We start from the raw sequence: 15,055 nt of genomic DNA on the forward strand, positions 1-15,055 counted from the left end.
TTCCTGCTCCTCTGATGCTGCTTGGCCTGCTGTGTTCATCCAGCTCTACACCTGGTTAGCCCATGACCAGGCCACATTCCAGAACTTTAAAATGGGGCAATGATGTTCTTGAGAAGATTTTTTTCATTTGGGAGAAGCAGATTCTATGTTAAGTCTTCAAACCTATTCAGTTAATACACAAAAATAGTGTGCAACCTTGTTTATGCAAACATTTCCAGAAGTCTCCAAGATCTGGATTCAGTTAAATTGAGAACTTGAATTGAGGTTATGCTGCTACTGGACAATTGCATCCAGTTGCACAAGGAAGGATTTAATTCCTCCAACATGTCTGCCAAAATAGTTTGAAGTCATGTGGTGGCTGGAGAGATGGTGCAAGGGGGAGGTTTCAGATTCCTGGGACATTAAGACTAGTTACTGGAGAGATAGTACCAGTACAGGTGGACAGGTTGTACTGCGCAGGACTGGAACTTATGTCCTAAGGGAGTGCTTGCTGGTTCAGCTGGGGACAGTTTAAACCAAAATGGCAGGGGAATGGGAATCTATATAGGGAGATGAAACAGGGAAATAAAGGACAAAAACAAATAAGAAATGATAGACAGGGCAAGAGTCAAACAGAGCCACAGAGCTAAAATAATGCAAATAGGATTAAGAATGTTAAAAAGAGAAGCATTGAGGTCTCGAGTGCTAACGCATGGAACATTCGTAATAAAGTGGATAAATTCATCATGCAAAATGACATGAACAGGTATGATATAGTTGGGATTTATTATCGCAATAAGGGCTTATCCCAGAAAGGATACTAGCTCCCATGAACTAAAATCTGTATGGGTAGAGGTTAGAAACACTAAAAAGGCACAGAAAATGACAGTGGGGTTTGTATATGGAATCCTGAACTGAAGTAGTAAATTTTGGAAAAGCATTAAACAGGAAATTAGAAGTGCCACCTAAAAAAACCAAACACAGTACAATTCCAATTATGGGTGACAAATAAAGCTGGCACAGAAGAGGGGTTGAGGCATGAGGCAGATCAGCCATGATCTTACTGAATGGCGGAGTAGGCTTGAAAGGCTGAATGGCTTACTTCTCCCCGTACTTATGTTCTTATACAAAAGCAGTGAGGTCAAGAAAATTAAAACAGGTCACAAAATTAGCAATAAGCAGAAGCAGGATCAAAACGTTCAATCTATAACGAAGCAGATAGTCTGTATTCGTGTTTAAAGGTTAGATACATCAGCACAAAAGGGATTCTCACGGGGAAAAAAAATGCCAAGTATCATTACAGGTTCTCTCAGTGCATAATGTGCCATTTTTTGATAAATTGGATATATACAGAAGTGTGGAGTTACGCCACACGGAGATTCTATGAGATTGGTTACAAAAGACTGAAATCATTTGATAATACAAAAAAAAAATTCTTGAGCTCTGAACACCCGTAACATGATCGGCAACATAAGCCCCAGCCTGCGTATTCTAATACCATGCTTGACAGAACCTTCACCTACAGAAAACACTTCATTAAAGGTGGCATCAGCATGGTAGGTCGTGTTTAGGCTCCTTAGCCTGTCCACTCCAGGCTGGTGACATCCTTCTCTTTCTCACCTTTTTCTCATTTTTGTCTTTTTCTCTTCTTCATCTAACATCGCAGGGAAGCCAGAGTGGTGTCAGCAAGGCTTCGGCTGCAGGGGTAGGAATGCCCAGAGCGAGGACTCCTGGCTGAGGTAGACCCAGAGTGTTGACTCAGTAGGTCACTGGCTGCAGCAGTGCTTGGTGGGTCGTTGGCTACAACTGTGGTGATGCCCCTAGTGAGGGTTCCTGGATGCGGTAGGTCCGGAGCATGGACTCAGGCACTTGGTGGGTCTTTGGCTGCAGTAGTGACAGTGCCTGGGGTGGGGACTCCTGGCTGTGGTATGCCTGAAGGATGGACTCTTGGTAGTGTTGTCATTGCTGTACCTGGAGCAGGGCCTCCTTGAGGCTCAGGGCACCATGCAAAGATCTTGCAGAAGCCCTAGAGCAGTGTTTGAAGGCCCCTTGTACAGACAATGAACTGTATTTATGTAATTTCTTTTTTCTTTTTATTACTCAAAATGGTGCTGAATTGTGGTGACAAAACACTTTGCACTGTATCTTTCTAGATCTATGTCACATAAATAACTCCTATGCATATACAGTCCTCAACCAATTCACCTACCCTGGCTCCATGTATTGAGCAGCATTGCTCCACCAGAACCACACCCATCATGAGGGTATGTGCACCAGGTAAGTTATTGGAGAAGGTCACCTCCAACACAAGACCATGCATATTCAATGACCTCTTCAACATACCTACTCTCAAACCTCTCCATATGGTAAAATCCATCATGCCAGAAAGCAATGAACTTTATGCCTTAGTGCAGCAGTGAAGAGTGCAGAAACCTACCGGAAGCCATTTTCGTTTTGTAGGCCCTGCTTCTTGTCCACCCAGCCTTAATTCTCTCACAATGAGTCCTTAACACCCTTTCTGGACTGACAAAGGCCTCTGGACATTCACCCAATGTCAGTGGAGCTGCCACGACCATCCAAGTTAAAACTGTGATGCAATCCTTAACAGTAACTCACAATGTTGAGATGTCCACTGAATAAATTTAAAGCCAGACATAAAGTGCTCCATTAAGCCACTGACAAAGCTATTGCTTGGCTCTGCGACTATGCACACGTGAATAAATACATGCTACTTAAATAAGTGCACCTGTTCACATCTTAAATGTTATAAACTTCAAAATGTGCACTCCAATGTGATTTTCTCAAATTTGAAATTTGGCCTTAAGCAATAAACCCTCAATTTCCAAATTCCAGTTTTAAAATGTGCACATGTAATCTTTACCTATACTTACACACACATCTAAAATTTCCTGTTTAAAATTTGTTATATTAAGTATTCTACATTGATATACATACTGCAAAATTAATATGAAACATATTCACAACATTTGCTCTATTAAAGTTTAAAAGCCAGAAATATTTGGAAACTTGTTAACGTTATACAGCATCTTGTTCTTTTATAAACTACTACAATTTGCTTTTAAACAGGAGTTTTGAGCCCGAATGTTTACACACAAAACAAGGGCATCATTACGTTTAATCACCTGCACAGTTCACAGCTTTTCACCTGACATAACGTTAAGATGCATCAAAACAACCAGGCAATTGAAGAAATCAAATTATAGCAATTTTACAACGTTATACCCCTGTAGTCTGCAGCAACATTCCTTCATTAAATGCTGAGATTTTTAGCATTTTACTGTGATGTCAGTCAGGGATTGGCGTATTTCTGTTGATACAAAATAATAGCTGGCTCTTCAAATGTTTTGAAGAAATCAGTTAAAGGGCTCAGCGGCTAGATTAAACTGGAGTTCGCCCAGGGTCAAGTACTGTTAAAGAAATTCCGTGGTACTGGTCTCAGAGCAAAAGCAAATAATAATTGCCCAGTTATATGTAAGGAGAATTCAACTAAAGTACACTTGCTGAATGACAGTATACAACGATGGTAATACAATCCAAGCCAGTTGGTGGGAATTGAAATCAAGGCCTTATCCATCTTATATTTAAACAAATTGCTGGAGAGACTCCGCAGGTGTGGTGATCACTACAGGGAGAAAAACAGAGACAATTCTTCCAGTCCAGTGACCTTACGGACCTACTGAGCTTTCCCAGCAATTTGTTTTTACTTCAGATTGCAAACATCTGCAGTTCTTCAGTTTCATCATATGCATCTTATCTTTTGTGAAGTCAGTTAATTGATCTCCTCAGTCTTATTGCCTCATCTAACACAGTGTCACAGCTGTTATTTTTATGTGCTCAGATACTTAATAACCAACACCCCTTTCTCTCAACACTAAATAGAGACATCAACAAACCTTACAAACATGGTTAAGTGGACAACAGAGCCCCATTTTCTTTACATTCAATCTTTTGGTAACAATCTTTCAAAAACTAATCATGAAGCATTTCCTCTCTCTCTCTGTCACACATTATGAAATAACCAACAATCAGCAAAGCCCCAAACATCATTCTTTGAATTTATTTGCACGCATCGAAATAATACTAAAGCAAAACAAACTTGTTATCCATATTCTTTCACACAATCATTCGTGTTCTCATCATTAGATAAGACTTCCTTCTCCAAAACCATGTAATCATTTCCTACAGTAAACATTACCTCTGTCAAAGCCTGACAATTACTGACTTCAGTCAACCCATTTGACTTTTGAAATGTCTTTTCTTTACGACATTTCCTTCACACAAGCAAGGTCAACATCAACCTTTTATTCTGAGATACCCTTTGGAACTGTTATCCACCTAACATTCTATAAGCAAATTATCCTCAGATTGTCAAGATTTCTTTTAAAAATATTAGACAAATACACCACATGAACTCTTGCTTCTGCTGATGCCAGTCTTTCAGTAGCAAAAGGTACTTTTAAACTACTCATTTATTTAATTTTCCTGACATTTGAAGCTGATGGATAACATCAAATATTCCCACCAAATGGATGGTATCTGAACAAACAGTAGGCCACTCTACCCTTCAAAGCTGTTCCACCATTCAACAAGATCTGATCGAGAAGCTGATCCGAGTTTAACTTCGGGTCTACTTGACTGAATATCCCAGACAATCTTTCATCCCCTTAGTAATCAATAATACATGCCCCTCTGCCTTAAAAATATTTCAAGATTCTGTATCCACTGTCTTTTAAGGAAGGGAATTCCAATGACTCTCAATCCACTAAGAGAAAAAATACCTTCTCATCTCAGTTTGAAATGGGCATCCAAGATTGACAACTTGGCAAATTTGTATTACTTCATGAAGCAGCTTGCATTTCTGAACTGCAATATTCAGTTGCCCAAGTTTGAAACAGTCCAGAAACATCCTGGAATGAATTTGGTCTGGAAGAGCAAATACATTGGCATTTTCCAAAGGGATTAATTAAATACTAAAAAGGTTACAATTTTACATTTAGGCATTTTCTTCTGAATCCTAAATGGGTGATTAAACAGAAGACTATAATTTTAAATCTGCAGTTTGAATTCAAATCTCCCTTCTCTCTTTCAGCTTTTTCAGTTATTACATGGGATTACCACACTGTTGATTGATGACCTTTCTCTGCCTCCATTCATGACCAAGCATCATTTCTGGTTTTGGCTGTTTTTATTTTAAACAGTCAAATCCCTCTTCTGCTACTTACACACCCTAGCCAGATTGCAGTATGGCATGTCAGGTGATAAGAAAATCAAATTCCTGTTCATTTCCCTAGTACTAATGGAGATTCAGTTTTTGTCAATGTCCGCCAGTACGTACGCTGGCTCGACAGCACCAGTGGCTGGGTAATGTATTTTTAAGGAAAATCGAGGTACTGACACACATCGAGCAGAATTCAGGACACTAGGGTTAGCAGATTATAGCTCCATTTTTGTTCCTGCACTCTCATACCAAAGCTGCATGCCAAAATAGTGCATCACAGAATTAGTCCTTCTTTCACCACACTACAGGCATAAGTTTTCTGAGCAAACATGAAAGCAGACAGAAGAAAACTGGGCAGTTGGCTATTTGGTGCAAAGTGAGACTGAACAATGTTAATTCAGGTCCCTCACTTGATTATTCCTCAAAGTCAGTTTACCACAACAAAGACATGAACATTAAATGTTTCATTTAAATATTTTGGAAGGAAATGAAGCCATACATCATGGAAAGAGAGAGACCAACTACAATCTCCAAAATGACTAAGTTAAAGTCATCATAGTCCTACTGGACCAGAGGGCTACCTTCTCATTAGAGAGACATGACCAGTAGTGGTTTAAACTGGACAGTCACTCAGGCAAGGAGAGAGGTTGAGCAGGGTAGTCCTTCGTGGTAACCTCAGCTGATGCAGGATGTGAACCCACACTGTTAACGTTACTCTGCATTGAAACCCAGCCACCTAAGTTAACTGACTCATATCTCCAACATATTATAATAAATAATGAAATTCTGGCAGTTCTCTGGAACAGAGTTGTAAGACCGAATTGATTCGGAGAACATGTTTTGTTGCATGGTAGTTGCAAGAAATTTGTCAAAAATGAGAATAAATGTAGCACTGAAGGAGTTAAAACAGAACGGAAAACAGTTTATTAGCTCAACATTAAGCTGTCCTGTCCAATCAACATTAACTTGAGCAATGATTTTGGCTGCAGAAAGAGCAGTGATTTTGAATCACTTAGCTAATCAAGAGATGCCAATTAAAAAGGTAAATATGACTTTGATGTGTGAAATGATAGCTTTTCTTCTTGGGGGCTCAAGGCTACTCGGAAATCATAATACCAGACAGAATCTAGGTCAGTAGATTGCGTCTCTCTAATACTGACTTCCTGGTCATCATTTTTGCTGACATATTTATCTGGCATGCATAAACTGCCTGTATATCTTTCAATTATTTTCAAAATGATAGCTATTCACAAACTTATCAAACAAATTAACAGTTTAACAGATTAACAGACCTTATTGAAATTTATAAAATAATGAGGGGTACAGATAAGGTGAATTGCAGGTGTCTATTCCCTAGGGTGGGGGATTTCAAGTCTAGGGGACATATTTTTAAGGTGAGAGGAGAAAGATTTAGAAAAAGACATAAGGCGCAATGTTTTTTTTAAAACAGAGAATGGTTCATGTATGGTTGGGTGAGAGATAGATATTGAGATACAGAGAGAAACAGACGAAGATGGAGAGTATTTGAAGGGAAGAGATAAGTTAGAAATAATGCCTTATTTAAGAGAAATTTGTGCAAAACACAGAACACTAGGTGCATTTTCATTCTGTATATGTGCTTTGTAAAGTGGTACTAATACCATATGTTGTATTGAATTTCAATTATTCCTAAAAGCTCCTCAGTTACACGGTAAATTGTCAAGCTTTTAAAAGAGGATAACAGTTCCTTCATGTAATCTGATGGGATGTAATAACAGCAACATTAGTACAAGGTGACTGAAGAGGAATAACCTTCTTGTAAATGAGTCCCAGTTGCATAAATTTTAAGGCAATAATTGATCACACCCATTTCTAGCCTGGCAGTTCCTCCACAAAGTTCTACATATTCATTTCAGCATTCAAAATGCAGTAATGTTTCAGTAGCCAAAGCATATTGATTCAAGCATAAAAGGGGCTCATTTTGAACGATTCCCACTTTAAGTTAGAGGCTATATGTTCAAGTCATTTGAATGATTTGAACATGTAGTCCAGAAAGATAGTTTCCTGAAGTACTATCACACTGCCTTAAGTGCTGTATTTTGGAGGATATATTATGGTAAGGCCCCTGCTCTGAGAGACAAAGATCCAATAACCAACACTTTCCCTGTGAAAGCTGATAATCTGGTAAATCAGTTTGTGCTTTATTTGCGTGGCCTTGATACATGCAATCAGATTTTGTTACTTATACCTACATATAATATTAAGCGCATTTCAAAAATAATTCATAGATTGAAAAATGTCTTGCCATATCTGGACAATATAAAGGAAGTGCAAGGCAAGACTTTCTTCACTGGTAATGTTAAATTGTGGAATCTTTCTCTTTATCTCTGGCTCCTTCACCCAAATAAACTGGTAAATACTTGCGAAAACACAGCACATTTAACAAAGATTGGGAAAAGTTACATGGGTGGTGGGACAGGGCAAGAGAATTAAACAATGAACATTGCCTGCTCTTCTAAAAAGGAAGGCAGTGTAAAAGTGGGCAATAACAAATCAAGGAAGGGAACCTTTTCTTTCCAAATAAGTAATCGAACAAGGAAGAGAGTTAGGGAAGGCAAAATCATCATTTCCATTTCTTCAAAGTGTTCTATAAATTGTTCAGGTCAAATTTTAGTGACAAAAAGGATTAATTCCAACATATGCAATTGAAATTTGAAGTTACAGCATTTCATTTGACCAAATATTCTATAAGCCTAAAGTATATATTTACAGCAATAATATTTTCATCAAGGGTTTAAAATATCCTTATGATAAAATATTTGAAAAACATTCCCTAAATGTCCTACTTAAATTTGGACATCTGTTCCATCTAAGCAGAACTGAATAAGACAGCTGATTTGGAAAGGGGATGAGAGCTGAAGGCAGTGACGGCAGTGGGATTGTACAAAGTAGACACAATGTTTTCAAGATAACATTCACAGCTTACAAAAAAAAAAATCCAGATTTTGATACTGTATAAGCTTTTTCACCTCATTGCAACAAAGTAGCTGTGCCTTCCAATAAAATTTCAGAACAAGATCAATTTTCCTGTACACTTATTTCCTTTTGTTATGATTACAGCCGATAGTACTACTGGATGTCAGATCCCAAAATGAAACCTGGCTTGATAGACAATTTTTAAAAATTTTGTTGGTAAGCGTTTCATACTGAAACAGCTCACGCAAGGCTGCAGATTTTCTTCAGACGATTACTTAATCATTTTCTTTTAAAAAGGCAGCTAAATATAGACTGTTATAATGATCTTAAAGCACACAATAGGGCAAAGTCTCAAATTTGTTTCCCCGTCACTATCTGTTGCACAGACTCATGTTTGAAGAATTACACCTTCTACCTGAACTCAATTCAACGAATCTTTGCTGGTATCAACTTTTACATTAATCAGAGAAGCTTAGAAATTCTTAATTCTACAATCTGCAGATTTCTAATCAAATTCTCCAGTTGGAAGTTTAACAAACTAAACCCTTCTGCTGGGGTGACTGGTTCTGTGAACTATTCTAAACATCATCTGGCAGAGAAACTAAACTTGGTGTCTTCTGAATTGAATTAAAAACTCGCTCAAATCTAAGATTCTTCTGAAAGTAGAACAAACCTAACGGCCTTTGATATTCACCCAACCTGACAGAAGCTCAATGTTATAAACATCTTTCCACTAACCCCAGAGGGGACTTGAGTTACCTGCTATCTGACAAAATGCTGTTACAGAGGGCTCTCTGGTCTTATGATTTTTTTTTTTAAAAAAAGAAAAGTATGGACACAAAGAAGCTAAGGCCCATCTGCTTCTACTTTGAAATCCAAAAATTAAGATCCAAATGTAAAGATCCCCTTCATCATGCTTTTCTTTATGCTTTGATAGATGCACCAGTAAATTAAGCTTTTATCTGCTAATTAGTTATCCAGTGTTTTGGTGCAACCAAAAACCAATTTGACAAACAACTTGACAGCTGCTGAATAAATAGTGTCAAACATAAAACACAATTGAAATTGTAGATTCTGAGAGGCATGCAGCTTGTGGGGCCATTTTACATTTGGTGAACATGAGTAAATCATTGCAAACTGAAGAAAAAATTAAAACAAAAAACCTCACTGTTCAATGTTATATTGTCTTGCTTCTCAAATGTACAATTTCTCTGCTTGAGTGACAGAAAATAATGCACTGGAGTGCAACCAACTTTTCTTGAGTAAAGTAACAAACGAAAACAACTTTGATCTTATCATTTTTTGGGGGTATTAGTGGCCTGATTGTTTCAGATCAGTCTACTGCAGCCATCTGTTGTATCAAGAAAACATTTTATTTTCACATAGCCAATTTATACACCAGAAGTTCCATATAAGTTTAGAGTGTCTCCAGATTATCTCTCTCTGGTCCATCATGATCACTGCATCATGTTCTCACATTCAAGTTGTTAACTCAGAACTCCACATAAAACTTCTATTTAAAATTTGACATTTCAAATAAATCAGTTTCAATTTTCAGGTATTATCATATTATACTGGGTTTGAATCCCACCACGGCAGATGGTGAAATTTGAATTTTAAAAAAATCTGGAATTAAGAGTCTAATAATTACCATGAAACCATTGTCAACTGTTGGAAACACCCATTGGGTTCACTGATGTCCTTCAGGGAAGGAAATCTGTCATCTTACCTGGTCTGGCTTACATGTGACTCCAGACCCACAGCTATGTGGTTGATCTCAACTGCCCTCTGGACAATTAGGAATGGCAATAAATGTTGGCCTAGCCAGAGATGCCCATATCCTGTGAATAAATTAAAAGAAAAGTCCTCTCACTATTGACCTTCATTAGTTATATGGAGGATTCACATGCCCTTCAGGAACTTAAGAACCAACTTGCTTCTCTCCCAGATTCAGGAAGTTCCATCTATGGAGAGCTGACAACCAATCAGACGTTAGTAGCTCTTCAATTTTGGCATTACAGGGCTGCCAACAGTTGGTGAAGACGACAGCAGAGGCACAGGATCTCCAAGGGACTCCAGGACAAAGGTAAGGGAAGGACACAGGAAACAATGCTCAACAGTCTGATTTTTAATATGTTGAACTGAGCAGCAAAAGACTTCTACTTCCATAATCCCTTGAAAATTTCATTGGTGATTGACCCACCCACCCACCAATGACTGTCAGCTGTATTCAGTCAGTGATTGTTCTTGATATGCCAAACTGAGCTGACATATTTACAAAGTGTAAGAGACAGACATTCTGATCTCTGTCCCCTGTTTTCACTTCCTTTAGTTTGGGAATTTAATGAATACTTGCAACTGGGTGCAGTCCTGTCTTTGAATATTTAATACGTATATCACATTGTGGTAAGTTCTGTTCTACAAGGGATTCATGTGCATTATTAGAACTGTGGCTTCCTTTAAAAGTGGCTTCAACACTTTGTCAGCTAGACTCTTATTTGCAGGGATCAAAAACATTTCTTAAGCTCATCGCAAGAAACCCCTGATTGCCAAAAGAAAATAACTTCCAAATCCTATGATTCGCAAATTTAACACATCACCAAATACAAATGCTTTATCAATTTCCGTATCCAAAACGGATATTCGCTTTTATCAGTGCAGATATACTCTGTACTAATGGTACTCTAGGTGACCTCACTGCTTTTAAAATTACATAGTCCTGTAATTTCACAGGGCAGGTTTCACTCTTTCAACACAGCAACGAATGATCTTTGCAGAATTTAAAGCAAGTGGAGCTTTTGTCTTCTTCCACCCGGCTTTTGTCTGTTTTGTCCAGAGCTTCCAAATAACAGTTCAGTTAATCGATGCCACACACTATTGGATGCAGAGCTACCAAATACGTGGCACAATTGAAGACAACGAGTAAGGCACTCATGGGCCAATGAACATAATATTTTCTTGCTGTTCATCCTTAGAACCATTATTTCACAAATATTTGAGTCCTAATTCTTAGATAAATCAGGAGAATGATAGGTAGACTCACATGGCAACATCAATGAATTCTTCTCCCTTGATTCTGGGATCTATTTATTGTCAGCTATCACCCCAATCCTCCATTTTCCATTGATTATGAAATCTAAGCAAGACTGCCCTCAACATCTTTCACCAATTTCATCCTTTTTCAGGCCCTTGTAATTGTGTGCCCTGTGATTTTGAAAGTTAGGAATCTCTGTATCACCACTGAACTCCCTTCATGTCCTGAAAAGGTAACTGGAAACAACAGATTTCCTTAAAATGTTTCTTTACAGCAGCAGCCACTTGTTCAGAGTCATTACCACAAAACAAAACACGCCTCAAAACCAAAATTATATCCCTCTGTGAAATTGTGCACAATCTGATAGTTCAATTACCAGCGTGAAATTCAGTCTAAAAGTCTGGATTTCTTTAACTTTTTTTATAATTGCTCAAAATCCATGGCATATTTTTTCATGGATAACTATCCATTTTAAATTAATCAATTATTGCCCACAGCTTGTAGACTTTCAAAAAGTCATCCTTTTCAAAAAAATTGTGCCTAAGTCATATTGGAATCTACAATCGCTCCTCACTATTCAGGTCAGTTATATTCAGTTTCACAAGTAACTGATTCCTATTTTTACTCCTTCCTGGTTAGGATAAAGCCAAACCTTACCTTGCTTCTTCTTAGGTGAAGAAATCACCCAAGTCCACTGTTTCTATTGTGTCAATTCCAAAAGCAGAGGTGGATAAATCTACTTCTAGTTTCTGTGGTGTGACGCAGTGTTTCATCTCAAGTCGTCACAGGAACTTTTGCTTCTGCCAAGAAACAAAAAGAGTCCCTTCTGCTTTATCTTCTCTTCTGAAGGAATTGAGATTAATCCTCTGCAACCATATTTAACAAATCAATATGTTGAATAATGCAGCAAAAGACTTAGATTTGTAAGAATTTATTTTAAGTCTATTGTTTAACGCTAATATCAGTTTCCACTAGTATCATCTGGAAGTTTACCCTGTTCAAAAGAACCTGGCATTGGCCAATGGCATGGCTACTGAAAAACATCTTGATGTCCTTGCGGTATTAGAAATCCTGAAGCAAGCACCCCATTGCAAAAGAACCCAGCTGTTTTTTTCTCCAATCTCCTTAGATGTGCTGACACAGCTGGGGAGCAGGTGGGACTTCAACCCGAGGCTTCTAGCACTGCACCACAAGAGCTAGAACCCAACTTATAAATAAGGTCCCTTGTGCATCACCTGCTCTCAGCCAACTCTGAAGCTATTCTAGTTGACTAGAATAGGATCTTTGCTAGGTCCTTTGAACAGGCAGTAAGTGTCTGACAAAGAGGGGCACCTGTCGGAAGCCTCCTAAAAAAGGTGTGGAAAAGCCTTGTAGGTTTAATATAATTCTCAAGCCATCACTAAATTGCAGTGGGCTCAAGGATAATAAGTATCAACAGGCTCATTCAAGCTGGAATCTAGCTGCAGGAGACCAAGAATCCTACATGAACTCCTTCTGCCTTCTGATTTAATCTGGTAAGACTTTGTGGCTACCAGAAGACTGGCAGGGGTTTCTCCTGCATTGAATTGAGCCTGGTCACTCCGGTTCCTACTATTACAGGTTACATTAAATCTCGTCTATTGAAACTTTGCACAAGTGAATGCAGCTTGACAGGCACTATCGTCCAAGCTGCTTAAAAAAAACAATCTTGCACCATGGGAAAAGAAGATAGTGCAAAGAGAACCAGAGGACATGGAAGAACATTTACATCTGTTGTAAATCCCAGTAAATCATAAAGTGCTCAAGCATATTTTAATTGTGTATAAGAATTCCTTACAGTACAACACCATCTTTCTTAAATTCTCAGCTCCATATGCCTCGAAATCTCATGGTCCTGGCAATAGCACCAAAGTCATTAACCAAAATGAAACTCTGATTTTTTCCTATACACTTCCTTTTGACTGATCATTTTGCTGTGCTAGTTATAATTTATTAACTTGGTATTTCTTCGAATATAATTAAACAGAATGCTGCCAGGACAAAAGGAATTGCATTGATGTTGATTCTGATTGTGTGCTCATAGGAAACAACACGCATTTATATAATACCTTCAACATTAATGGAAATTCCCATGACACTTCACTGTAGAGGGATAGAGAACAGAGTGAAGTAACAGATGAAAATTGTGACAGGGTTTACAGAATAGTCTGCTGTAAACATCAATTTTGAGTAGTACAGTTAAATGTGATGAAAGGTGTTTCGCAACTCAAAGATTATAACTGAAACTCTGCCCTAACTCAAATACAAAATGACCAAGATTAATTTGAGAATATGGGTGGGGAGAGGGATGAAGTCAGTGGCAAACAAGCATCTCATCAAGGTCCCATTATACTCAGATAACCTTCTTCAATGGCCCATTACAACTATTTTGGTGTCATCTGCAAACTTCCTAACCATACTTCATATAATCACACATTCGTTAATATGAATGATGAAAAGCAGTGAACCCCAGCACCAATCCTTGCGGGGCACTGCTGGTCACAGGCTTCCAGTCTGAAAAACAACCTTCTACCACCACCATCTATCTCCTACCTTTAGCCAACTGGATACAAAATTGGCTTAACTCCCTTTGGATTCCATGTGACCTAACCTTGCTAACCAGTCTACCATGCAGAACCGTGTCGAATGTCTTGCTCTGCCTTCAGCAACCTTCTTTGTTACCTCTTTGAAAAAGTTAGAGAGACACAATTTCCCAAACACAAAGCCATGCTGACTATCCCGAATCAGTTCTTGCCTTTCCAAATGCACATATATCCTGTCATTCATTATTGCCTCCAACCATTTAGCCACAGCTGACATAAGGCTCACCGGTCAATGGTTCTTTAGCTTTTTTTTTCTCCACAGCCTTAGACAATAGCACCACATTAGCCATAGTCCGGTTTTCCAGCATCTCACCCGTGACTGTCGCTGATACAAATATCTCAGCAAGTGGTCCAGCAATCTCTTCCTTAGCTTCCCACAAAGTTCTGGGACAGACCTGATCAGATCCTCAGGATTTTTCTATCTTTATGCATTTTTAAGACCTATAGCACCTCCTCTTCTATAACATGGACACTTTTCACAACATCATTATACATTTCCCCAAGATCCATAGCTTCCATGTCTTTCTGTACAGTAAATACAAGTGACTCAAAATATTTGTTTAGTATCTCACGCTTCTCTTGTAGTTCCACACAGACGGCCATGTTGATCTTTAAACAGGCCCCATTCTCTCCCTAGTTAGTCTTTTGCACTTAATGTACTTACAGAATCTCTTTGGATTCTCCTTGAACCTATTTGCCAAAGCTATCTCATGTCCCCTTTTTGCCCTCCTGATTTCCCTCAAGTATACTCGGACTGCCCTTATACTCGTCTAGGGGTTCACTTGATCCCAGTTGTCTATACTGATAAATCCCTCCTTTTTCTTGACCAAAGGGTAGGACCAATCAAGGATCGTAAAGGGAATTTGTGCACGGAGCCTAAAGAGATAGGAGAGGTCCTTAATGAATATTTTTCTTCGGTATTCACAACTGAGAGGGACCTAGTTGTAGAGGAGGACAGTGTGAAACAGGCTGGTAGGCTAGAGGAGGTCGATGTTAGTAAGGAAGATGTACTAGGAATTTTGAGGAACTTGAAGATAGATAAGTCCCCCGGGCCCGATGGGATTTATCCAAGCATTCTATGGGAAGCGAGGGAAGAGATCGCAGGGCCTTTGGCGATGATCTTTTCGTCCTCACTGTCTATGGGTATAATGCAGGAAGATTGGAGAGTGGCAAACATCATTCCCTTGTTCAAAAAAGGGAATAGGGATAATCCTGGAAATTACAGGC

At 38.6% G+C, this 15,055-nt stretch overlaps 1 protein-coding gene across 2 annotated transcripts in view; it reads right to left on the bottom strand.

Annotated features, from left to right (window-relative positions):
- Positions 1–15,055, bottom strand: part of exoc4 (exocyst complex component 4) — a 283,334-nt gene that overhangs the window by 155,858 nt on the left and 112,421 nt on the right. Inside the window, exon 9 of one of the 2 annotated variants that reach the window (XM_048610194.1) lies at positions 11,869–12,007. The exons of the other annotated variant lie outside the window; for it this stretch is intronic. Within the exon in view, the coding sequence (XP_048466151.1) occupies positions 11,982–12,007 (26 nt within the window). The 3' untranslated portion in view covers positions 11,869–11,981. Of the gene's footprint in view, positions 1–11,868; positions 12,008–15,055 lie in introns of those variants that run through there. 2 annotated transcript variants of the gene reach the window in all.

Source organism: Rhincodon typus, chromosome 22 (assembly GCF_021869965.1).
Source record: "Rhincodon typus isolate 14 chromosome 22, sRhiTyp1.1, whole genome shotgun sequence".
Lineage (NCBI taxonomy): Eukaryota > Metazoa > Chordata > Chondrichthyes > Orectolobiformes > Rhincodontidae > Rhincodon > Rhincodon typus.